Genomic DNA, 24,153 nt, shown 5'->3' on the forward strand with positions numbered 1-24,153 from the left:
ACAGGCTTGCTCCATGGACCTGGGTCGGGTCAAGAGAGGGGACAGCAGGGAGAGGCCGCAGGATGAAGGGAGGGAACCAGGCAGGCGCTGGACTCCGGCTTGGGCGGGAGAAGGCCCTGGCAGGAGATGCCGACTCCAGCGCGTGGTGCCCGGTGGGAAGGCGGGCTGCAGCTGGGGCCCCACCCACCTCGGGTGCTGGTGCCTCCCGACCCCGTGCTGGCCACCACCGGGGGACAGGCTGAAAACTGGACACGGACCAATCACTTCGTCCACCATGGCCTCCAGTTCAGCAAGCAGGCTGTGCTCAGCGGAGAGACAGCAGCCGGCGCCTGCGATGCCGGCTCCCACACCTGAGCGCCGGTTCAAGTGCGGCTGCTCCGCTTCCCATCCGGCCTCCTGCCAAGGCGCCTGGAAGATGGCAGATGACGGTCCCTGTGCCTGGGCCCCTGCACCCATGAAGCTCCTGGCTCCTGGCTTTGGCCCGGCCCAGCCTCAGCCATGGCAGCCATTTGGGAAGTGAGCCAGTAGATGGAAGATTTCCCTGTCAGTCTACCTTTTGAATAAATAAAAATAAATTTAAAAAAAAAAAAAGAGGGGCCGGCGCTGTGACATAGTGAATAAAGCCACCGCCTGCAGTGCCAGCATCCCACATGGGCGCTGGTTCGAGTCCCAGCTGCTCCACTTCCCATCCAGCTCTCTGCTGTGGCCTGGGAAAGCAGTGGGGGATGGCCAGAGTCCTTGGGCCCCTGCACCCACGTGGGAGACCTGGAGGAAGCTCCTGGCTCCTGGCTTTGGATTGGCACAGCTCCGGCTGTTGTGGCCATTTGAGGAGTGAACCAGCAGATGGAAGACCTCTCTCTCTCTCTCTCTCTCTCTCTCTCTCTCTCTGCCTCTCCTTCTCTCTGTGTAACTTTCAAATAAATAAATATTTTTAAAAATTGAATGTACAATTTGGTTTAAAAAAAAAAAAGTGTGGAAGGCAGGGGCGGATCACCAGCGAGAGAGAACCAGGCCTTAATTGGCGGCCCCGTCACGTAATTATCAGTAAAAATGACCGAAATTCATTCCCAGACGGCCTGGTCACACGCTCTCAACAGGCAGCCAGGAGCCACGGCCGTGCCACAGAAAGCCTGGCCCCGGGGGGACTTTCCCACGTGGTCCCCGCGGAGCTGGGCGACTCACGCAGCTGTCCAGTCACTGGCGGAGCCGTGCACAGGAAATACGGGGGGGGGGGGGGGGGCAGGCTTTATTTATAGAAACCTCATTTTGCTATTCATCAAGAAAATAAACACAATCCACCTCGTGCTAAAAATACTCATTGAAGATCAACAAGGAGGCCAGGCTGGCCGGCTGGGCGGGGGAGGAGACTCCCGCCAAGGGCCTCTCTCAGAGGCGGCGTAGAACGAACCATCAATGCCGCAGTCGCGCCGCGATCCGCTGTCGTGAGCTGTGTGCCCGTTGCCAGGCCCCTTAACCTCTCTGATCCCTGCCTTTCAGAGACGCTGGGAAGAGCACACTCAAGTTGGCAGCGGCAGTGGTGACAGCCACAGCACCCTGTAACGAGTCTCCCCGTCTCCGGCTCCCGTCCCGCAGTCGGGCCCACCTGGGCACGCCGCGTGGAACCTCTCCCAGCGGGCAGCCACAGGGAGGACGGACGATGGGGCAGCCCCCACCGAGGGGCTCCAGGAGTGTCGCTCCCCCTCTTCGTGGAGGAACGACACAGGACCCTGCGCTGTTCTTTCGTCTGCTCGGCCCTCCCCGGGTTTGCTGCTGGTTCTTCCCGGGTTGGCTACCGACCCCTCCACCTCCGTGGAAGGGCGGTTCCCCCTGCCACATTCCCCACTTCCGCAGGGGAGCGGCACACCGCCGGCCGGCTCTCTCGGGGGCTGCACAGGCGTTCCCCTTAGATGTTCCCCATAGATGTTCCTGGTGCATGCCGTCTCTCTCCTCCTTTATAGTCCTCCTCTGCCAATCCCAACTCAGCTGCCCACACGCCGAGTACGCTGCTCTCCTCCAATCAGGAGCAAGTCCTACAGTTTATTGGTTGAACTAGAGGCAGCTGTGCGGAAGCTGTTTACTTCTCTCCCAGCGCCATATTGTGGGAGAGCAGATGCACAGAATAAGTCTTAATTCCAGTAACTCAGTCCAGTCCGGATTGCTCCCCACACAGGAGCTCTTGAGGGTGGGGAGGGCGTCGGGGGCGGGGAGGAGGAAGAGGGCCCCTCGCAGGGCATTGTGGGCAGGGAGTATGTCCCCCAGACACGGCCCATGGAGGGCGAGAGAAGGCGGCAGGCGGCGAGGGCCAGGACCCTGCAGTGTCTACACCGCGCCGTCTACACCCACTCACCCCACCCCAGCATCTAGGCTGTTCCCACGTTTTCATTGTTCTAGGCGGAGAGTTCTTTGTCCACTCGCTCAGTCCATTCCTAGGGAAACAGTTCCAGGATCGCGGTGACTGGACCGACCGTGAAATGTGTCTTCACTCCGGCCTCTTTCCCTCCCTCTGCCCCTCCCTCTACCAAGCCGCGGATTCATTCAGCTGCCCCCCCACCCACGTACCCACCCCCCCCCCCCATTCATCCACCCACCCACCCATCATCCATGTGTCCGTCCACACATTCTTTCATCTGTCCAACCCCCACCCACCCACCCATCATCCATGTGTCTGTCCACACATTCTTTCATCTGTCCATCCCCCACCCACCCACCCATGTACCCACCCATTCATCCATCTGTCCATCCCCCCACCCATCCACAGTTTTTGAAGCCCCGGCCCTGCGCTGAGCACTGGAGCTAGAGGGTGGGATGGGCCCAGCTGACCACTGCCCTCCCGGTGCGCAGTCAGCTCCCTGACACTGGGGAGGGCGGGGGAAGGGGAGGCTCCCACACAGAAGAGCCTGCAGGGAGGGGAGGAGGGGACACACCGCTCCGTCGTCCCGAGGCCGGTGCAGCCGTGTCGGCCAGCAGCGCCCAGCCACCGGGTCGCTCATCAGTGTGCCGGTCTGATGATCCCGGAGGCTCTGGTCACTGGGAAGGCCGTCCTTCCTGTGTGTGCGGCCTGCGGCACCAGCTGCGGCCACCTCCTGCCCTCTTGGGCCAGTTTTCCTGGTGGTTCAGCGACCTCTTTGTTTGTTCATGGATTTGTCAATGCCCATTCTGCAGTGACCTGAGAGCTGGCCACTGCCTCTTCACCACACAATTCTACGCCCCCCCCCCCAGCTGATTCTGCTTTGTAACCTGCGAAAGTTACAATGTTTCCTTTGAGGTTCCTAAGCACAGTATCAGCTCAGAAAATCCTTCCCCGGACAACACAAAATCATCCTATTTTCTTCTGGCGTCTTTAAGACTGCGTTTCTCGGGCTCACCACCTGCCGCCTGCTGCGCCAGCATCCCATATGGGCGCCAGATTCTAGTTCCGGTTGGGGCACCGGATTCTGTCCCGGTTGCCCCTCTTCCAGGCCAGCTCTCTGCTGTGGCCTGGGAGTGCAGTGGAGGATGGCCCAAGTGCTTGGGCCCTGCACCCCATGGGAGACCAGGAGAAGCACCTGGCTCCTGGCTTCAGATTGGTGCAGCACCGGCCGTAGCAGCCATTTGGGGGGTGAACCAATGGAAGAAAGATCTTTCTGTCTCTCTCTCTCTCTAACTCTACCTGTCAAATAATAATAAAAAAAAGACTGCATTTCTTCTACTTGAGTCTTTGTCTGAAATTCATCGTGCCCTTATCAGGGGCAGAACTTAATCTTCTTGCCCAATTGCCCCTCCCGGAACGGTCAGGGCACTGGGCGGGGACGGAGATGGGGCGTGGCATCCTTGGCTCGCTCCTGCCAGCCGTGAGCCCACTGGGTCCCCATCAAGGGGGATGAGGACGGCTCCTGGTTGGAAATGGGAATATCTGCTCCATTTGAATTTAGTGGGCAGAACATGTGGAGTTCTTTTCAAGGTCTTTTTTTCAATCGAGGCAAGACAATTGCCAAGTGCGGCGAAGGATTCTCCCGTTCCTGAGTCTACACTGGCTGCCCCGGCACCTGCAGCTCCTCCCATCAAGAGACGGGGGCTATCGTGGCCCTTGGGTTCCTGTTGGCTTTAGGGCTCGGTTTGACCCATAGAATGGGACAAAGTGACCTCCTAGACCCTGCTGTGGTCACGTGAGAAGCCCGGGAGAGCTTGCTGGAGATGGACGAACAGGTCACCCCATTGCCCCGCCCACAGCAGCTGGCCTGTCACGAGGTCTGGCCACCCTGGAGCAGCCAATCCCAGCCAACCTGCCTACTGACACCTGCTGGGAGCCCGGCTGACCTGTGACCTGAGACCTGACGACCAAGAATGCCTGTTACCTAACGGCTACCGGGGACTTTTGGTCTTGGCGTATGTAACTCCACCCAGTGTCCCCTGGAAACACCCTGCAGTCTCAGAATCGGCCCCCGCCTCCGCCAGGCAGCCCGCGGAGATTGGACGCTCGGTGAGCCTGCCGAGACCCTCTGTGCCACAGCTGGCTGCCTGCGGCCCTAGAAAGCGGCTTTGCCCCATCCCAGCTGGCGGAGAGGACGCTGGCGGGAAGGGGACTGTGGCCGTCCAGGGCCGGGTGCGGCAGGAGGCACCCAGGCCTCCGGGACCGGCAGCGTGGGCCTGCTGATGATCTGTGGCTGAAGGGGCCTGGGGGGAGTCAGGGCCGCCCAGGGAAGCTGCGCCTGGATCTCTGACCGCAGCCCACGGGGTGGCCGGCGTGTGCTCTTGGAAGCCCCCGGCTCGACGTCACTGTCCTTACCAACCGGCTCTCCCGCTCTGGCTCGCTCGCTCGCGGCCCCTCCCCACCAGGGCAGGCCTCTTTGTCTCCGGGGCTTCTACTGTAAACGGCTGCCGATCTGAGCGGGAGCAGGCCCGGTGGTCTCTGCCACAGAGCCCTGCGGAGGCAGCCCCTCCCCCACGGGCCCGACACTGACCGCCCTGGCATGGGGGTCAGCAGTGGGCACGAGCCACAGGGAGCCAGGCAGGGGCTGGGGGAGCACCGTGTGCATACAGAAGCCACGTGGCGATTCCGCAGGGGAGCCGTCGGTGGGAAGCCCTTCCTGGCAGCTGCTTTTAGGGGCTGAGGGCGGTTCTGGCGCGGCTCCCGCCTTGTCTGTTAAAAAGCGCACACGCCCAGGGCTGGTGCTGTGGTGCGGCGGGTAAAGCCACCGATGGCAGTGTAGGCATCCCTTATGGGTGCTGGTTCAAGTCCCGGCTGCTCCACTTCCGATCCAGCTCTCTGCTGATGGCCTGGGAAAGCAGCAAAGGATGGCCCAAGTGCTTGGGCCCCTGCACCCACATGGGAGACCTGGAAGAAGCTCCTGGCTCCTGGCTTTGGCCTGGTCCTTTGTGGCCATTTAGAGAGTGAACCAGAGGAGGGAATAGCTCTCTCTCTCTCTCTCTCTGATTCTCTGTCTTTCAAATAAAATAAATCTTTAAACACACACGCGTGTGCACACACACACACACACACCCTGCTCCATGGCTGTGGTCCTACATCTGCGGAAGCAACAAGGATGAACCGGAAAATATTCAGAAAAAACCACTGCATCCGCACCGGACATTTTTCTGACCATTATTCCCCGAACAACACTCAGCAGACAGCGCGTGCACTGTGTGGGCTCACGGGTCACCTGGAGAGGATTTCACACACGCGGGGACCCGGGCGGGTTGTTAGGAAGACAGAAAGCAGCCTGGGTGTGCCGGGGCCGGGGGAGCAGCCCAGCACCTCACACCGCCAGGTCCCGCCCACCCCCGACACCGTCACAGAGTGGGGGGTCCCCGCCTCCCCGCCTCCCCACCTCCCAGCATCTCACACCGCCAGGTCCTGCCCACCCCCGACACCGTCAGAGTGGGGGGTCCCCGCCTCCCAGCACCTCACACCGCCAAGTCCTGCCCACCCCCGACACCATCACAGAGTGGGGGGGTCCCAGCCTCCCCCCCCCCAGGGGAATCCTCTCTGCCCAGCGCCAAGTGGGCTGCCCAGGCTGATGACACTGGGTGAGGAAACCCTGGGAGGGATTCCCCGAGTTCACACCCGGCAAGCCCTCTGTCCAGGAGAGGCAGTGGGGAGGAGAAGCAGCAGGAAGAACCCGACCTGGCTCCCTTACAAGCCCCAGTCCGAACGCAGGCGGCCGCTCCACTCTTCGCTGAGCCGCCCGCCTAGCCTGGCAGGTGCGTTCTCTCCTTAAACTGCCCAACCCAGCTTCCCCCAGTCCGAAAGACCGGGCACGCTCTCGCAGATCCATCTGCTCGGCGGATGCCCTGCCCCACTCCACCCTGCCCCCTGGCTCGCCGCACCTCTCAGTCTCACGCCCCAAACCGCTCCCGCACGGGAAGACGGGTGCCATCAGGCTCTGTGCAAACACTGCACTGTTGCACCCTGGGGCCCCGAGCACCTGGAGGATTTCAGTAACTGCAGGGGGGCCTGGAAGCCGTGCCCCACTGACACGGAGGCGCGAGCCTGTATCCCAGTGTGTGTTTGCAAGCCACACCCACCCAGCACCCGGGAGCAGCCTCCGCCTCGGGCCTTCTCCCTGTAGCGCTGGGCCTGGCCCCGGCTGCCCATGGTGAGGGAGGCCAGCCCTGTGTCGTGCCCGACCTGCTCCCCACGGCTGTGAGGTGCCCCACAGCGGGATCTGCACCCACCCTGGGCTGGCCAGCGGGCGGGGAGCTTGCAACCCCTGCCCGCGAGTCCCCTACGCGTGCATCTGTCCACGGCCCACCTAGGGGCTTGCACACTTGGGTCTGGTAGAGACGGCACCTTCACTTGCCAGGGCGTGGGTTCCCAGCGGCTGCCTAAGCTCCGGAGCTCTGGGGCTTTGCCAGTTCCGGCCTCTCCGGCTGCCCGGGTTCACAAGTGGTGACTCATGAACTTGAGCGATTTCCATGCTTATCAGACCCCTTAAAAAACGCTTTGTAAGGACCCGAGGGGCCTCTTGGGTTGAGGGCGGGGTCTCCCCTTAGAGCAGACCACATTCTCTGCCAGAAACACCTGTGGCCAGTTTTATCCCCAAGGGCTCTCTGGGCGGCTCCAATCCCACCCCACACAGGAGCCCAGTTACAGCGCTTTGCCCCCCCCCCCCCCCCGCAGGGTCTTTCCCAGGCAGGCAGAGGCCGGTGTCTGATAACACCCAGCTCCCAAGCTCTCAGGGCAGAATAAAAGCAGGCCTCCCTGCCCTGGGCCCCCAGACCAGGGAAACCCCCAGGCACTGTCAGCACTGTTATCAGACACCGTCCAGGGTGTCCCCGGTGGAGAGGGACAGCCCGCCCTCCTGCCCTCCACCTACTCTGTCTCCACTTTCACAAAAGGACCCAGCCTCTCCCGGCTCCACCCGGCAAAGCACCGGGTCCCTGGGCCAGGGCAGCAGAGACCAGCACGCGGCCAGCGCTTACTGAGCACCCGCTATGCGCCCTCATCCTGCAGGCGCCCAGGTTCCGTGAGGAGCAGGAGACATGGCCCCTGGTGCGTTCACGTCGGTGGGGCGGAAGGGCCAAAGGGAACGAGGGCAGGAAGTTACAGTCCCCCCGCGAGCCTCAGACACAGCTCGGTCCGACATGTGGCAAACGGTTTGGCGGTTTCTTTTTCTTTTTTCTTTTTTTTCTTTCTTTCTTTCTTTTTTTTTTTTTTTTTTTTTTTTGACAGGCAGAGTGGACAGTGAGAGAGAGAGAGACAGAGAGAAAGGTCTTCCTTTGCCGTTGGTTCACCCTCCAATGGCCGCTGCGGCCGGTGCACCGTGCTGATCCGATGGCAGGAGCCAGGTGCTTCTCCTGGTCTCCCATGGGGTGCAGGGCCCAAGCACTTGGGCCATCCTCCACTGCACTCCCTGGCCACAGCAGAGAGCTGGCCTGGAAGAGGGGCAACCGGGACAGAATCTGGCACCCCGACCGGGACTAGAACCCGGTGTGCCGGCGCCGCTAGGTGGAGGATTATTGGCGGTTTCTTAAACGATCAGACACCCGTCTCTCCTGGGACCCCGGGGTAGGCGTTCATGGGGAACGGACGCACAGGTGCACAGAAAGCCCCGCCCCTTGCAGCTTTGCTCAGCAGGGCTCCAAACTGGAAGCGAGCGGCCGTCCTTCCAGGACAGGGACAGCGGGAACACAGCCCCCGCGGGCACAGACCCACGCTCGTGCACACCGGGAGCAGCACGCGGGCGCTCGGCCTTCCGCTTGCTCCAGGTCGGGCAGCTCTGCTACGGGGTCAGGGAGGGCAGGCCCCATCTCGTGGGATGGAAATGTCCCCCGTCTCAGCGAGTGCAGGCCAGGCAGGTGCACAGATCTGTTCTGGGACGGATCGGTCACTCCACGCGCTTGCATTCGGCACGTTCCACTGTGGAAAGCCACCTCGGTTTAACGCCTCTCATCGCAGGTGCGGTCAGTGCTGTCCAAGGGAGCCACAGGTGTCAGGAGTGAGGGGAAGGGACCCGCTGAGCAGGGTGGGACACTCTGGGGGCGTCTCTCTGGCTGGGCGGCTTTTAAGCCTAGACAAGGAGATGCAAGGAGGGTTTGCAGTGCCAAGGCCCTGGGGCTACCGTGGGGGGGCCTTCATTTTCTCTGCCTAGCCCTGCAGTCTGTAGGACCTGCAGGTCCGGCTGCTCAGAGCCAAGCTGAGCTCTGCCTGCCTGGGGCTTGGGGCTCAACCCTGTTCCCACCCTCGGCTCGCTTCCTCCTCCCCCTCGTCGGGCCAGCTTTCACCTCTACGACCCGATACGCGACACAGGCGGACATGGCCCTGCCGGTGGCGTCAGCTGCGGGCAGTGATCAGCAGTGGGGGAGCAGGTGCCCGGGACGGGGGAGCAGGTGCCCGGGACGGGGCAGCAGAGAGGCCGGGCCCCGCGGGCTTCTAGACCAGGCTTCTGCGAGGGCCACCTGCGGAGGGCAGCCTCCGTGACCCACAGCCCCGACCTGGATCCTGCCTCCATCCGCTCGGACCCACGGCTTGGGTCTCCCCTTCTTCCTGCCACCTGTGCCGTGAGGCGGCTGCACCCGCTTTCCCACTCGAGGTCCCTGAGGAGGACCGGGGCACCCATCAGCCCCTCTCAGGGCAGCTGTGCGCCTGCTCCGATGTCTCCTGGTAAAGCTCATTCCGCTACTTCCTGCCTGGAACGGCCCTTGGGCAGGTGCCGTGGGTAGCCAAGATCAGTTCTCACTGCCTGGGGCGCATTCGCCAAGGGCGCGTCTGAAGTTCCCCTTAGCCACGCCGTTGCCCCTCGCGTCAGGACCCGCCGCGGTCACCGACGTTTGTGGCTGAAGCACGCCCATCGGCCCCGTGCCGCGGAGCCTCTCTGGACGGTTGGCTGCTCCCGACCCGACGCCTGATGGCTGCGGTCCTCTACGGCCGAGGGCCCGGCGACAAGGCGGCCGGCCTGCACATGTTCAGAGCGGGAGCACATGCTCCCCAGCCTCTCCCATGCCCGGACGCGGCGCCCTGCGTGCCCAGGGCTGACGGGACGCTGTGGCACCCTCAGCCTCAGTCACTGTGGGAAGCGCAAACATGGCGGACGTAACCTCCAGGTAAGAGGGGCCGATGTGGGACCGGCTCAGCAGAGGCAGCCAGGGTGCTGTCCCAAGTCTCAGAGGGGATGGTTCTTACCCGAAATCCTCCTTCCAGGGAGGTGCGCATCTGGCACAGTGGTTAAGATGCCACTCACCGGGGGAGGGGGAGGTCGGCGCTGTGGCGTAGTGGATTAAACTGGCACCTGCGGCGCCGGCAATCCATGTGGGCGCCGGTTCAAGTCCCGGCTGCTCCACTTCCCATCCCAGCTCCCTGCTAATGCAGCAGAGGATGGCCCGGTGCTTGGGCCCCTGCACCCACGTGGGAGACCCGGATGCAGCTCCCTGCTCCTGGCTTCGGCCTGGCCCTGGCCTGGCTGTTGCAGCCATTTGGGGAGTGAACCAGCAGATGGAAGATTGATCTCTCTCTCTCTCTCTCTCTCTCTGGAACTCTGCCTTTCAAATAAATTAATTATTTTTTAAGAAAAGATGCCATTGGATGCCCACACCCCATATGGGGGCTGCCCGGGTTCCAGTCCCATCGCTTCTCCCGAGTCCAGCTTCCTACTAATGTGCACGCTGAGAGGCAGTGGTGCTCCAAGGACGTGGGTCCCTGCCGCCCACGTGGGAGTCCAGCTGGCCCAGCCCCGGCTGTGGGCATTTGCAGACTAGCTGATGGGAGTGCGCGCTCTCTCTCTCTCTCTCCCTCTCTGCCCTTCAAATAAAATTAAAATGGTCTAAAAACACGTTTACAGCCTTTTAAAATATCTCCAGGACCGCAGACACAGTGTGGCAGAGAGATGCCCGTGGAGACGCCCAGGGTCCCCTGCCCGGTTGGGTGGCCTGGGTCAGCGCTGACCTCCGCACAGGGGCGGGGCAGGGCCCTGGCTGCCGCGTGATGACACTGACACTTCACCCGAGCCCAAGGGGGACCGAGTGCCAGTTACAGGGCAATCTCCAACTCAGGCTGACCCCCATGCTCACAACCACTGAGGCGAAAAAACAAGGGGCGTCTAAGGCGCGGGGCAGCCGCGGCGTGGCGCCCAGGGGGCCGCCGGGACCCCCAGGAGGTCTCCGTAGCCCGGGGCAGCCAGCACCGCTTCCTTCTTTGTGACGAAGGCGCACGCACACAAGAGGCTGGCACAAGGGCGCCTGGGCGTGAGCTGGGCGGGGGACGCTCGTGCTGTCCCTGCAGTGACCCCACAGACCTGAAGCTGTGCTCAAGCAAGAGATTCATTTAAACGACACCTCAGGGACAGCGCTGATGATTGCGGTGCCCTGGCTGGGAACCGGCTCTGCTCACGCCTGCCCAGGGCGCCTGTGGGAACGCAGCCTGGGACCCGCCCCGCGTGACCACCGGGAAACAAGTCGCACCGTGCAGCCTGCAGTGGGCGTGGCCGGGGGCTATTCATGATGGGACAGCACAGCCCAAACCAGCCTGGTGCGAGTCTTCCTGTTGGTGTTTGATGACTCAGCCTTCTCTTTGCCACGTATGGAGCGGAATTAGCACCAACGTTTTGCTCACTAAATTGGTGAAAATTTAAAAGCTGGCATTATACACACGCATCTATACAGACTCTGTACACACACAAGTGCACCTCTAAACTACACATGCTAAAGGAAACATAATACAGGGCTTTCCCTCTCCTCCCTTCCTCTCAGCAACCCACCCACCCATCCACCCACCCACCCATCCATCGTCCATCCACCCACCCACCCATCGTCCGTCTCCATCCGCCCACCTATCTGCCTATCTGTCCACTCACCCATCCACCCACCCATCTGTCCATCTACCCATCCACCCACCTATCTGTCCACCCACCCATCCACCCATCCACTCACGTGTCCATGCACGCGTGCATCCACCCACCCACCCATCATCCACCGCGGGCGGGAGGTAAATGCATCAGCGCACACCTGTCAGCAAGAGACTAATATCTGAAACGAAACACACTCCCCGGAAGCCACTTAGCTACTGTACAGCACAAAGAGGGAAGGAAGCGCGTGTCGACCCGCCAGGAGAGTGGCGGCACCGGGCCAGGCTTTCCTGAGCTCTACCGGCCCCGCGAGCCACGTGGAGGCCATGCCTTTTGGAACTCTGTTGGACGCAGGGCACAGTGACACTAACCAAATACTCAAAAAACAAACACGAGGTGGCCGTGCGGGTGCCCAGGGGAGAGGAGGCTGGTACCCGGGACAGCAGTCGGCAGGCTTCGGGGAGCCGAGACCCCCGGGAGCAGGAAGAGGGGACGAGGGCCACGCAGAGACAGCAGGAGCTGGAGGTGAAGGGACCCTGGAGAGGAGGTGCACCTGCCGGCAGGGCTGGGTAGGTGAGGGCGTGTCCTCGGCCCAGGGCTTCGCCGTGTTGCAGACAGGCCAGTGAGGGGACTCCCACAGGGAGGGGAGGCTGGGAGCAGGCGGCACAGGGAGGGACCCAGCCGCCCTCGGCAATGGGCTGGCTGTGGGGGAGAGCACAGGATGCTATCCACGGTTCTGTGACCGTGGGGGTGGCAGAGGCGGAAGCGCCTGGGGACAGAGGTGGGTTAGGAAGCAAAGGGGCTCGGAGGACCCCTGGACAGACTCCCAGGCAGCACCCCCCACCCCCGCTCCTGCTCTGGCCTGACCGCCAGCGGAAACAGGAAACAGCGCAGTACCAGAGCCGCCCCTCCCCTCTGTTCCGATCGCTCACATCCAGAGCGGCGTGGGCATTCACGTGTCAGGGAAGCCCACTCAGCGATCGTTACCCACAGAGGCCACGCGTGGGCAGGAGCAACGGCGGTGAGTGTCAAGGGCACAGGCTGAGGCTCGGCGGGGAGGGCAGCGTTCGCACACGGCACACACAGGCAGACAGGGGCAGCGGCAGACAGGGAGCCGCTGCCCCCACTGGGGTGGGGCCGGCCCTCTCCACCTGGGGACCGGGCTGTGTGTGGGAGCCCAGAGCCCAGCGCAGGCCAGGAGCACAATGTCCCCACGGGCCGCGGCAGGGAAGGAGCGGAAATTAGCGGGCGAGTCAGCTCTGTGCACACAGGCCCCCTCCCCAGGCTCAGTGCACGAAACCTGTCATTTGTCTACCCGACGGCCACGTGAGCCTCGGCAAATGGCTTTGGGAGGGCTGGGGAGGCTTTTTATTCCTCATTACCCAGCGTGAACACCGCGGCACGTGCCCCCGGTGTCAAGGCTGAGGGCCGCGCAGAGGCTGAGCCGCCAACAACGCCAGGTGCGGGCAGGTGCGGGGAGAGGGGAGGCTCCCGGCCGCAGCCAGGCAGGTGGAGAAGCCTCCGCTCCCGGGAGCACGGGGGAGGCGGCGGCCGAGTGGCGAGGAGCCAGGCCTGGAGCCTGGGGGAGGAGTCCCAGGCCTCGTCCCCGGGCCCCCAGCCCTTGTCCTCGGTGCAGACACAGGCGCGTGAGGGACACACAGGGCAGTCTGGGCTGTGTGGGCCTGGACACTCTCCTTGCCTGCTCCGTGCCTCGGTCTCCCCGTCTGTTGCAAAGGGCTCCTGATGTTACCAACTGAGCCAGCGAGTGCTGAAACAGATGAACAATGAACTGACGACTGTCAGCCACCTCCTGTCCATCCGTCAAGCTCCATTCCACCAGCCAGTCCATCATCCAGCCGTCTGCCCCACCCACCAGCCTACTTGTCCGTCTATCCATCCATCCATCATCCATCCGTCCATCCAGCCATCATCCAGCCACCCGTCCATCCATCCGTCCACCCACGATCCCTCCATCCATCTAACCCACACACCAGCCTACTTGTCCGTCCATCCAGCCATCCGTCCGTCCGTCCGCCCGCCCACAATCCCTGTGTCCATCTGCCCCACGCACCAGCCTACCTGCCCATCCAGCGAGCCATCCCACATTCACCACGCCCTGCCACGGCCAGCCCCTGAGCTAGGGCTAGAGAAATGGCCACAACAACGTTCTTGCTGCTCAGTGGACAAAGCCAATCCAGGCCAACAGACGTGGCGGACACAGCTGAGGCCCAGCCATCGCTGAGCCACCCACAACGGCAGCTTGGGGCGCAGGGGCTGTTGGCTCCTGGGGAGGACCCCTCCCTGACACACAGAGCCCACCCGGCACAAGGTCAACCCCGTGGATCCCTACACAGACTCAACCCTGCAAGAGCAGGGACTGCGGCCGCTGTGTCCCGGCGTCCGGCGCTGTAATGACTCCAAGGAGACACCGCCCAGCCTGTTCTGGTGGAGTGCGGTTTGCCTCGACCAGAGGCAGAAGACGGTCCCCTAGGTCTTTGCATCACAGCGCCGGAGCTCAGCTCGCGGGGCTGCCACCTCCGCGGAGCACGTGGTTCCGGCCACAGTGGCACTCGCACTCCGCGCAGGAGCTGCTGAGTCTCCCCATGCGTGGCTCTGGCTGCAGCGGGCAGGCCGCCGGTTCCCACCCTGCTCCCAGCGCAGGAAGCTGTTCCTGGCCTTTGGGTCGGCGCGGAGCCCCATCTGCCCGAGGCTGTCCAGAGGACACCCCAATGCACCCCACAATTCGCACTCTGCCCGGCCGCAGGCACGCAGGGGATGCCCCACGTGTCGGCGTTACCGTTCTCTGTGCCAAGCAAAGCCCCAGAGAGAAGCGCTGGAACAAACGGTGCCACGAGACTGGACACCCACGCGTGAGAGGACACAGGAGGGTCCCCACCGCGGCCCACACACCGGGGCCGACTCGAAACGTCACCAGGACCTCAGTGCGAGAGCCCAAACCACAGGCTTCTTTGAAATAACACAGGGGTCGGTCCTCGCGACCGGGGGTGGCCACGGGGCCTTAGAGATACCCCAAAAGCATGAGCTACGAGAGAGAAAAGTTGGACTCCACGAGCGATGGTTTGCTCCTCCAAGGATTGTACCCAGAGAACATAAGACAGCCCGCGGAATATGTGAAAATACCTGCGAGTCACACCGGACGTGAGCACTCCAGATCCAGGCTACGTAAAGAACCCCCACAACGCAGCGGCACAGAGAAACAGAGCGTCAGAGCACGGCCAGTGCTGTAACCCCGCTGTGCCCCGCCCTGCACTGCAGTGCCAGGAGTGCCAGGAGCGCCAGGCGCAGGTTTGCCCGGCTGCTCAGCTTCCCATCCAGCGCCCTGCCAATGCACCCGAGAGGGCACCTGGCCATCCACGGGGGAGACCAGGCTGCAGCTCCTGGCTCCTGGCTTCGGCCTGGCCCGGCCTGGCTGTTGCAGCCATCTGAAGAGTAAACTAGCAGATGGAAGATATCTCTCTCTCTCTCTCTCCTCCTCCTCCCCGCTCTCTCTTTTGCTCTGCTTTTCAAATAAAAAACAAGCAAATCTTTGAAAATACATAAAACACCTGAATTGAACAGCTATTTCTCCAGAGAAGATTTACAGAGACCAGCACACACGCAAAGACGCGGAACCGAGTCACAGCCACTTCTGTCCGCTAGATGGCTGTAATGAAAAGCAGCAGTAGCACGGAGGGGCCACGGGGACTGGGGCGTGGGCAGGGCACAGCCGCCTGCAGCGCAGTCCCACAGGCCTCTAAAACCGCAAGGTGCCGCCGCCGCCGCCGCCTGAGCCGGCTGCGTGCCCTCCACGCCCCGAGGAACCACAGCAGGAGCTCACACAGACACAAGCGTCCACTACTGCATTACTCAGAGCAGCCGAAAGGTGTCGCTCTCCAGGTGTCCCCTGGTGGGAGAACGGGTAGAGAGCGCGCAGAGTGGCCACAGGTAGAACGCGGCTCAGCCACGAAGGCCACACGGCCCAGCCACGAAGGCACACATGGAAACACAGCTCGGCCACAAAGGCCACGTGGCCTAGCCATGAGGGCCACACGGTCCAGCCACAAAGGCCACACGTGGAGCACAGCTCGCCCACAAAGGCCACACGGCTCAGCCACGAAGGCCACACGTGGAGCACAGCTTGGCCACGAGGGAAGCAGACACGGATGCTTGTTATCACAAGCAGCCAGTGACCTGAAATGCGTCCAGGCACAAAAGGAGCGAGCACGGTGCCTAGAGTTCTGTGGGAATCTAGAAGAGCAAATTCATGGAGAGGCCACCGCGGGCGGCTCGGGAGGTCACGGCCTGATGGGTGCCGGGTTTCTTTCTGGGGCAATGAAGAAGCTGGGGACCTAGACGGTGGCTGGTGACGGCTGCACAGTACCGTGACCGTCCCTGACGCCACGCCTGGGACGTGGGACATTTAAAATGAGTACAACGCCATCAAACGCCACGTCCGTATTTCTTCAGATCTCAAAGGACAACAACGAAAGGCCAGCCCTTCAGCTCTCTGCGCCAGCCCTGCGGCTCCGGCCCCCGCGCCGGCTGAGCAGCTGAGCTCCCAGCCTGGAGCCGGCCCTGACCGCGGGCTCTCAGAACCCACAGCCGGGCGGGTGCACTGCTGCGGCTCCTCCTTGGAAAGTCGCCAGGGCCTGACCTCCGCCGCACCCCTGCCAGCCTCTCTCCGCTCCCGCCCTCGGCCCTCCTGCCCGTCCTCCACACAGCAGCCGGACAGACGGGTCCAGACCCAGGGCGGCAGGCCCTCCCCTGCTCCAAGGCCCCCGGGGCTCCTGTGTCCCTTAGCCCGAGCGGTTCTGGTGGCCACACCCGTGCCGCCTCGCTCCCTCCTGCCCTCGCTGCCCCACGGGGCCAGCACCACGCCACCCACTCAAGGAGCCTCCCTGGCTACCCACGTGAAATGGCCACGTCCCCGCGTGCGCCGCGACCCCCTTAGCTGCTCGCCTCTCAGTTCTTGGGGTACACGAGGGCCAGGGAAGGCCCGGACGTTGTCAGCTACGGCCCTGGCACAGCACGGGCGGGGCTCAGCAGCGGGAGAAAGCTCCGGGAGGGACCGCCCTCCCCTCCCCACCGAGCAGGTCACCGGCCCAGTGACCTGGCTGGGCTGCAGGTCCTGCCCCTGCCACCTGCCGGCTGCGTGACCCTGAGTCACCACTCCGTGCCTCAGTTTCCCCATATGTTAAAGGCGGAACAGCAGGGCCCACCTGCTGGAGGGAGGCGGGGAGGCCAGTGTTGCCGCCCAGGGCGCACCAGGCAGGCACGGCGGCTGCTTTCCAAGTGCTGGGTGTGAGGCGCGAGCCGGAGTGAGCTCGGCGGATGCTGCAGACCCCACCTTCCCCCGTGGGGAGGTGCCCCGTGAGCTTATGGGTAAAACCGGAGACTGCTGCGGCAGGCAGCGCGGGAGGCGGCCTCGCTCGGGACGTGGGGCAGGGAAGCAGGACGGAGCCGGCGCTGGGACCAGCCGCACAACGCCGGGCTCTGGGGCGACATGTCGAGGGCGACTTCACAGCTGGGTCACGGCTATGGCGACAGCGACAGGACTCCCCCATGCCCAGCACCCAGGAGAGCCTCCAGCCCAGGTCCTCAGCGGGCTTTACAGGTCATGCTCAGAGTGGTCGAGTTAGTCGGCCGGGGTCACACAGCCGCAGGCTTCCGCGCTGGGGTTCAGACCCAGCTGTGCCCCTGGGCCAGGGCCCCTGCTCACCGCACCTTGACCCCTCAGGGGGACAAAGAGGCCCCTGGCTTCCAGGCCTCCGACTGTCGCCCGGCCCTGTGGCTTCTTTATGGTCTATTTACCTGTGAGCGCCAGCAAGAGCCCCTAGGGAGCCAAGGAGTGGCGTGACGCCCACGGGCTTTGCCAAGGCACTTTCTGTGTGCCTGCTGCAATGGAATGACGGGCCCGGCGCCAAGCCCAGAACCCAGGGACGCGGCTGGGCCCGGGGCAGAGGACCAGGGCCGCCCCCCACCCCAGGAGCAGGTGCAACAGGGCCAGAACGACTGCTCCCCAGGGGTGGCGGCCGGAGCAGGGCTCAGATCCGATGCCGGTGTCCTATAGGTCGGGGGGAGGCTCGGGTGCCCACGCCCGAGACGCGGCCCAGGCGAGGCCAGAGCACAGGCCCCGCCGTCATGCGGGCATGCAGGAGAGCGCGTCCTGGAGACGGCCCCGCTGCGGCCTGGGGTCCAGGTGCTGGTGGCCTGGCCGTGGTTTCTAGTCCCCACCTCCCCAAGGGCACTGGGGGTAAATGCTCAGCACTGCTCCACAAACGCGGCCGGGGTCTCCGCGGGTTCCCGGGGAGCCGCCCCAGCCTCGCCTCCCGCCGCAGGTGGCGGCACCTTCCTGCCCTCCTCCAGGGCCAAGACGGCTGTCGAAGCCGCACACACGGCAGAGTCGCGCTCTGCACTGGAAGCCACAAAGGAGCCGCGGGCAGGGGCCACCAAGGAGGGGCTTCCTGAGGGACAGCCTGCGGGGCCCCACCCAGGCGCTCAGGAGGGCAGGCCCGCAGCCCCCGGTCACCATCCCACTCCGAGATTTCCTTAGTAACCTCTGAACCAGGAGGAGCCATCCAGGAAGCAGGCTCGGGTCATTTATTTTCGAATTATTGGTATAAAAATATCCAGGGTTGTGATTTATGAGCAGAGAGCCGGCGAGGAAGCCAGGGACGCCCCCGCCCGCCTCCCGCGCCAGCCTCATCCGTCTCCCGGACTCGCTAAGTTCCTCTGCACTTCCCATTATGATTTCGAGTTACTTTATATCGCAAATAAATCTCCGGAGTAGCACGGAAATATTCTGTGTATTAATAGCGCATGTAAAAACATCCGAAAACCTTGCATCCGCCCCAGCCCTGGACGCGGCCCCGCTGGGAGACGCTCCCGGGGGACACGGAACAACCTGGCCGGCCTGGCAGGCGCTGCCCCCTGCCCCCTCCCCGCAGGCGCCCCCTGCCCAGCCCCCCGCGCAGCCCGGTCGCTCAGTCTGGGGGCGACCACAGCGACCCCGAGCGCCCTCCTCCCGCGTCCACCGCTGCAGCACGGGGGTTGGGGTCCCCGGCCGCTGCTCCCCACGCGCCCCTCGGCTCAGCCGCCGCTGCGGCCGCGCTCCGGGTCCCCCGCGCCCCGCGCCGCCCCGGATACTCACGGGCTGCGGGGGCTTCCTGGGGGCAGGGCCCCTGCGCGCCGACGTCGCCCTCCAGCATGGCGCTGCTCGCTGCCCGGCTCCGGTGCGCCCCGGACGCGCGCGGTCCTGGAGAGGGGCCGACGGCGACTCTGAGGGCCAGGGTCCGAGCCCAGCGCAGGAGGGGACCGTCCCCCTCTCCTCCCCAGAGGCGGGACGCGAAGCCGCGCGCGCCGGAGCCGACTCGGCCGCCCTCGCGTACGGCCGCGCCGCTCCTCCCCCTGGGCCTTTTGGTCCGGGGGTCCCGGGCGGGTCTCCCCGCCCCGGAGTTACCTGCGGGACGCCGCCCTCGCCCCGCCCCGCGGCCACACGGGCGCCCAGCTAGCGAGCGGCGCGGGACGCTGGAGACGGCGGCCGGCGCTCGGCCCGCGGGTCCCGCCCGCCCCCGGCCTCCCGCTGTGCGCGCGACTCCCCCGGCTCCCCGGACCCGCTTATCGGTCCCGCCGGGCAGTGGGGCCCCCGGCGCCGCGGGGGGCGCGCCCCCAGCCAGGGCCCCAGGGGAGCGCCGCGGAGGGCAGGGGGCGGGGTCGTGGGTGGTCCTGCGCGCTCCCCACCTCCACCCCCCACTCCTGGAGGAACGGGAGCGGGAACGGGGGTTCCAGCGCAGCGGGATGCGAGGCCCACTGCTGGGTCTCGGCAGAACTTGGGGACCCGAATGAAGCAGGGTCTGTCCCGGGGGCGGGGGTGGGGGCGGAATCCTGGGACCCGGAGGGTGCAGCGAGGGGCGCCAGCACGGGGCCCTGACCCCCTCGCACCCGCGCCCTCTCTCCTCTCAGCCCGGCCGCAGCCCTGCAGCAGGCAGGGCCCAGGGCAGGGAGCCAGGAGGCCCTGATGGCTCTCTGGCGTTGCGTGTTTGGAAGGCAGGGTCTGGACAGTTCAGGGTCCTGGAGACGCGCAGCCGTGGGCACCGCTGGAGCCCCGCGGGGCAGGCGCCTGGGTGTGCTAAATACAATAAATTCTGAGGCAGAACCGTAAGCAAAACGCTGGCTGCTCCCTGCCACAGGGCTGCGCGCTGGTGGCCCCGGGGGATTGGGTAGGGGGTTGCTGGGGGGGTGGGGGGCAGCCAGCCTGACCTTCTGCAAGGTCGGTTCAGGATTTCTGCACCCCAAGAGGGGCGCTAGGCTGCCGCTGAGGGCTGCCCACTCTGGCCGGACCCTGGCAGACACAGACCCCCAGGGCCGGGGGACAGACCTGTGCCACAGGCCAGGCCTGACTGACCCCCTGGGCCTGCTGGGATCGGTCCCCGTGCGCGGCCCTGGGCTCTGGCAGCAAAGGCCACTGGCCAGGTCCTCGCTGCCTGCCACGCACCCCGTGCTGGCAAGGAGACGGGACCGGGAGGCTGGGTGCCCCCGGGGTGGGGGGAGCTTGTGACTCAGCTCAGCCCCTGGACGGCCCCCCAAGAGGCCCAGCCCCCAGGGCCCGGATGGAATCGGGCGCTGGGGCCACGCGCCCTTCCCAGCGCTTCTGCACCGGGCGCTGGGGCAGAGGAGCTGAGATAAAAGCTCATTTTTCTTGGAAGGGCCCGATGGCCAGCGCGATACCCGGCGATGGCTCAGTTGTGTAAATACACAGAGACAATTTTCGCATTCTTATCCCTGGAATGATGAACTATAAACCGAAAAGGCTTGGGGGTGGGGGGGAGAGAAATATGTAAATACGACCAGGGCTATTTTTAACGTCCCTTGTTTAGCTTTGCAGGGGGCAGGGCAGGGCCAGATTTAACATACACGTCGCTTGGGGCAGGATTGTTAGAAGATTATGGTAAGCGGCCATCCATAGATGTCGGTTCCCCTCAAAGCACTTTCTCCTCTGTTCATTGTGTCACCTCCAGATATGCTACGTCCCACTGAGCCCCCTCGGCTGGGGCCCGCGTCCCACAGAGCCCCTCGGCTGGGGCCCGCGTCCCACGGAGCCCCCTCGGCCGGGGCCCGCGTCCCACAGAGCCCCCTCGGCCGGGGCCCGCGTCCCACTGAGCCCCCTTGGCCGGGGCCCGCGTCCCACGGAGCCCCCTCGGCTGGGTCCCTGGTCCCACTGAGCCCCCTTGGCCGGGGCCCGCGTCCCACTGAGCCCCCTTGGCCGGGGCCCGCGTCCCACGGAGCCCCCTCGGCTGGGTCCCTGGTCCCACTGAGCCCCCTTGGCCGGGGCCCGCGTCCCACAGAGCCCCCTCGGCCGGGGCCCGCGTCCCACGGAGCCCCCTCGGCTGGGGCCCACGCATGCAAAGCTGCCCCAGGCCGGGCTACAGGAAGCACCTGGGCCGGCTGCCATGAGAAGGGCTGGACCCGCCTGCTGTTCCCGTGTCTGCTGTCCTGGGAGAGGGGCGCAGGGCCCCGGGCTGCAGCCGGGAGCCACGGAGGAGAAGTATCTCGGGGTGCCCATGCCACGCGCTCTGGGGCGCCGCAAGTCTCTGCGGTTGAGCCCAGCCCCCCACCCCGTGCCTGGACCAGGGAGATGTTTGTGTCGGGAGCGCGCGGGGCGGCGGCCTGCCTGTCATCCCGGCACACAGCTGTCATTACGGGACATGGTAATCACGGAGCACAATGCTTGTAATTACGGAAAATACTTTCCCTTTTCGGCGGCCTGGTGAGCGGGCAGCCTGCGCTCGGCTCCAGGCTCGGCCCAGGTTTAAAATAGGGCTTGTCGGGTGAGGCCCGGGCCGGCCGGGGCCCAGCGTTTATCAGACCCTGGGGCTCGCGACGCCTTGGAGCTGGCAGGGGACTCGTCAAAGCCCCCGGGGACAGCACCTGCAGCCCCCACTCCCACGTGTTCCTGGCTCTCAGAGGCCAGAGCTGTCACAGACCCTCAGATAAACCCGGAGACGCCCACGTTGTCACACACGCCCTTCCCCCGTGTCACATACAGGGTCAGGGGTCCTTCTCATAGTCTCTGGGAGTCTGTTTGCAGCTGCACTGGGCTTGGTGCACACCTGCCCTGGGCTGGGCCCCTAACCCAGGCCGGCCAGGGGGCACTGGGAGGTGCAGAGACGGATGGACCCAGGGGCCTCCACGCTCAGGGAGAGGCTCAGGTCTCATGTCAGGCTGTTTGCTCCTCAGTGCCTCAGTTTGTGCATCTGTAAAATGGGCCTTGGCGGTAGCTGTCTCTCGGAGGTGTGTGGAGCTGCCAGCCCAGCATCTGAGAGTAGGGAGGAGCCGGCAGTGGAGAGTGGGTGGGAGGCTTAGGGGGGTCTGACGCAGGCTGGGTGGGGGCCGGAGGTGGGGAGGTGGGCACCCAGGCAGCGTTGGGAAGGCTGGCACAGCAGGCAGATGACAAGGGCCTGGGGTGGCCGGGAGTCATTTTTGATGATTAAATAGAAGATCCACACGTGACTCCTCGAACCCAGAGTTAACCGCTTCCTAGCACGTAACTCAGTGGCGCTGTGCGCGGTCACCACGTGGAGCAGCCACGGTTCTGCCGGTTCCAAAACATCCCCGCCACACAGAGGAAAACCCCACGGCCCCGGCAGCCGCCGCCCGTGTCCTGCGCTCCCCCGCAGCCCGCCCCGGCGGCCACCGGTCTGCTCTGTCTCCGTGGATTTATCTCTCCTGGACGTTCCGTGTACACGGAATCGCAGCGTCTGGCTTCCTTCACCGCGGTTCGCCTGTACAACGTCCCGAGGTTCCTCCGCGCCACGGCGCACGTGCCAGCGCCTCGTTTCTTTTTATGGCCAAATAATATTCCATCATGTGGACAGGCCACCGTGTGTGAATCCCGGGGTTCTCCTGCCGACGTGTGGGCTGTTCCGAGGTGTCGCTGGAGGGGACGTGGAGGGGTTCCCTGGGCAGAGGAGGAGGGGGCTGGGGCAGGGGGGGCTCTGCGCCGACACAGAGAACCACTGTGGGCTGCACCTGTGCACGGCCGGACACTGGGGGGGCCCTCTGCCCGCTCCCCGCAGGGCCGTCTGTGGCCCTCGCAGGCACCGGAGTGCACCTGCTGTGTGCCCGCCCGTTCCAAGCTCAGGGTCAAGCTCATGGGTGCCGGCGGCAGTTCTGTGTCATGCGTGCTCCTGTCGCTTGCACCTGACAGATGAGTTCTAGACTCACCTGAGGCCCCGGGGGGAGGACATCGCTGGCCCAAGTTGGGAGCCCTGGGACTGCAGCCCCGGCGGCCAGGGCTGGCGTGTGCCGGGAAAGCCGGATGCGTCCATCGTCCTGACTGAGCCAGACTCACGACCCCCTGTGCCCTCCGCTAGTCCAGCTCACTATTTCATGCCTCGTTTTATTATTATTATTATTATTATTGTCTTCCTTAAACATTTGAAAAGCAGAGTGACAGAGAGAGAGAAATCTTCACCTGCTGGTTCACTCTCCAAATGGCTGCAATAGCCAAGGATGGGCCAGGCCAAAGCCAGGAGCCAGGAGCTTCTTCCAGGTCTCCCACGCGGGTGCAGGGACCCAAGGACTTGGGCCATCTTCCACTGCTTTCCCAGGCGCATTGACAGAGAGCTGGATCGGAAGTGGAGCAGCTGGGACTTGAACCAGCGTCCATGTGGGATGCCGGCGCTGCAGGTGGTAGGGTAACCTGCGGGGCCACAATGCCAGCCCCTATGTTTTATTCTCGAACTGTGGTGCGATACACATAAGCTTTGCCATCGTAGCCATTGCTGAGCGGGCAGCTCGGGGGCGCTGAGCCGTCGCTGATGAGTGACCCTCACCCCTGTCCGTCTCCACGACTTTCTCATCTTCCCGGACCGAATCCGTCCCCACTGAACACCAACTCCCCGCCCCTGGCACCCCCAACCCTGTTCTGCTTTCTACCCCTGCGGCTCTAACTCCTCCAGGGACCGCCTGCAGGTGGAGGCCCCCAGGGTCCCCTCCCGCGGCTCAGCTCAGGGGCCATCCGGTTCCGTCCACGTGTCCCCAGAGCTCCGTTCCTTTTTAAGCTTAGCAGATTTTCTTATTAAAGACCCAGTGTCACTGTGGAGATGGAAAGGAAGCGGCCCTGGCCCCGACGGAGGGGACAGCGTCCTACAGCCTGGCCAGCGCCCCGCAGTGTGGCTCAGTTCCACCTGCTGCCCCGCAGTCGGGCTCAGCTGAGATGTTGGGGGCGGGGCAGAGGGCACCGAGCAGCCTCGCCCAGCTCCGAAAGACGTCTCAGAAGAAAAAAATAAAAACACCTCTTCTCACCATGGTGCCCCTCCTCCGGCCAGGGTCCCGTGCCACGTAAAATTGCCCGCAGAGGCCAGTGTTAAGTCGCCGTCTGTGACACCGGCATCCCACATGGGCACCAGGTGGCATCCTGGCTGCTCCTTGCTAATGCACCTGGGAAAAGCGACAAAGATGGCCCAAGCGCCACCCACGTGGGAGACCCAGAGACCCAGATGGAGCTCCAGGCTCCTGGCCTCAGCCTGGCCTGGCTCTGGCCATTGCAGCCATCTGGGGAGTGAACCAGCGGATGGAAGACCTCTCCTCTCTCTCTCTCCTCTCTCTCCTCTCTCTCCTCTCTCTCTCTCTCTATCTCTCTCTCTCCCCCTCTCTCCATAACTCTGCCTTTTGGATAAATGGATAAGTTGCCACTGGAAGTGCAGTGGCACACGGGGCGTGGCAGTACCTTCTGTGGGTGCCACGGGTCTCGGGGCACTGACGCTGTGCCCCTGGCTGGGCGTGGCCCTGCGCCGAGATCCACGGTGACACACCAGAGACAGAGAGATGGACTCACTGTCTCATTTCTGCCGTCCCCACGACCACCCCGGGCTCAGTGACCGTTCTGTCTACC

The 24,153-nt window shown here is 64.2% G+C and overlaps 1 protein-coding gene across 12 annotated transcripts in view; it reads right to left on the reverse strand.

The window, feature by feature from the left end:
• The window catches only part of ANO1 (anoctamin 1), a 152,338-nt gene that overhangs the window by 120,789 nt on the left and 7,396 nt on the right, over window positions 1–24,153 (reverse strand). For 9 of the 12 annotated variants that reach the window (XM_070062429.2, XM_070062232.2, XM_070062357.2 and 6 more), the window contains exon 1: window positions 18,409–18,513. The exons of 1 other annotated variant lie outside the window; for it this stretch is intronic. In XM_070062429.2, coding sequence (XP_069918530.2) covers window positions 18,409–18,466 — 58 coding nt within the window. In that variant the 5' untranslated portion in view covers window positions 18,467–18,513. Of the gene's footprint in view, window positions 1–18,408; window positions 18,661–18,717; window positions 18,865–24,153 lie in introns of those variants that run through there. 2 more of the 12 variants (XM_070062161.2, XM_089307309.1) reach the window with 2 other exon arrangements.

The sequence above is a fragment of the Oryctolagus cuniculus genome, chromosome 1 (genome assembly GCF_051225735.1).
Source record: "Oryctolagus cuniculus isolate XC-2025 breed Fujian yellow rabbit chromosome 1, ASM5122573v1, whole genome shotgun sequence".
NCBI lineage: Eukaryota > Metazoa > Chordata > Mammalia > Lagomorpha > Leporidae > Oryctolagus > Oryctolagus cuniculus.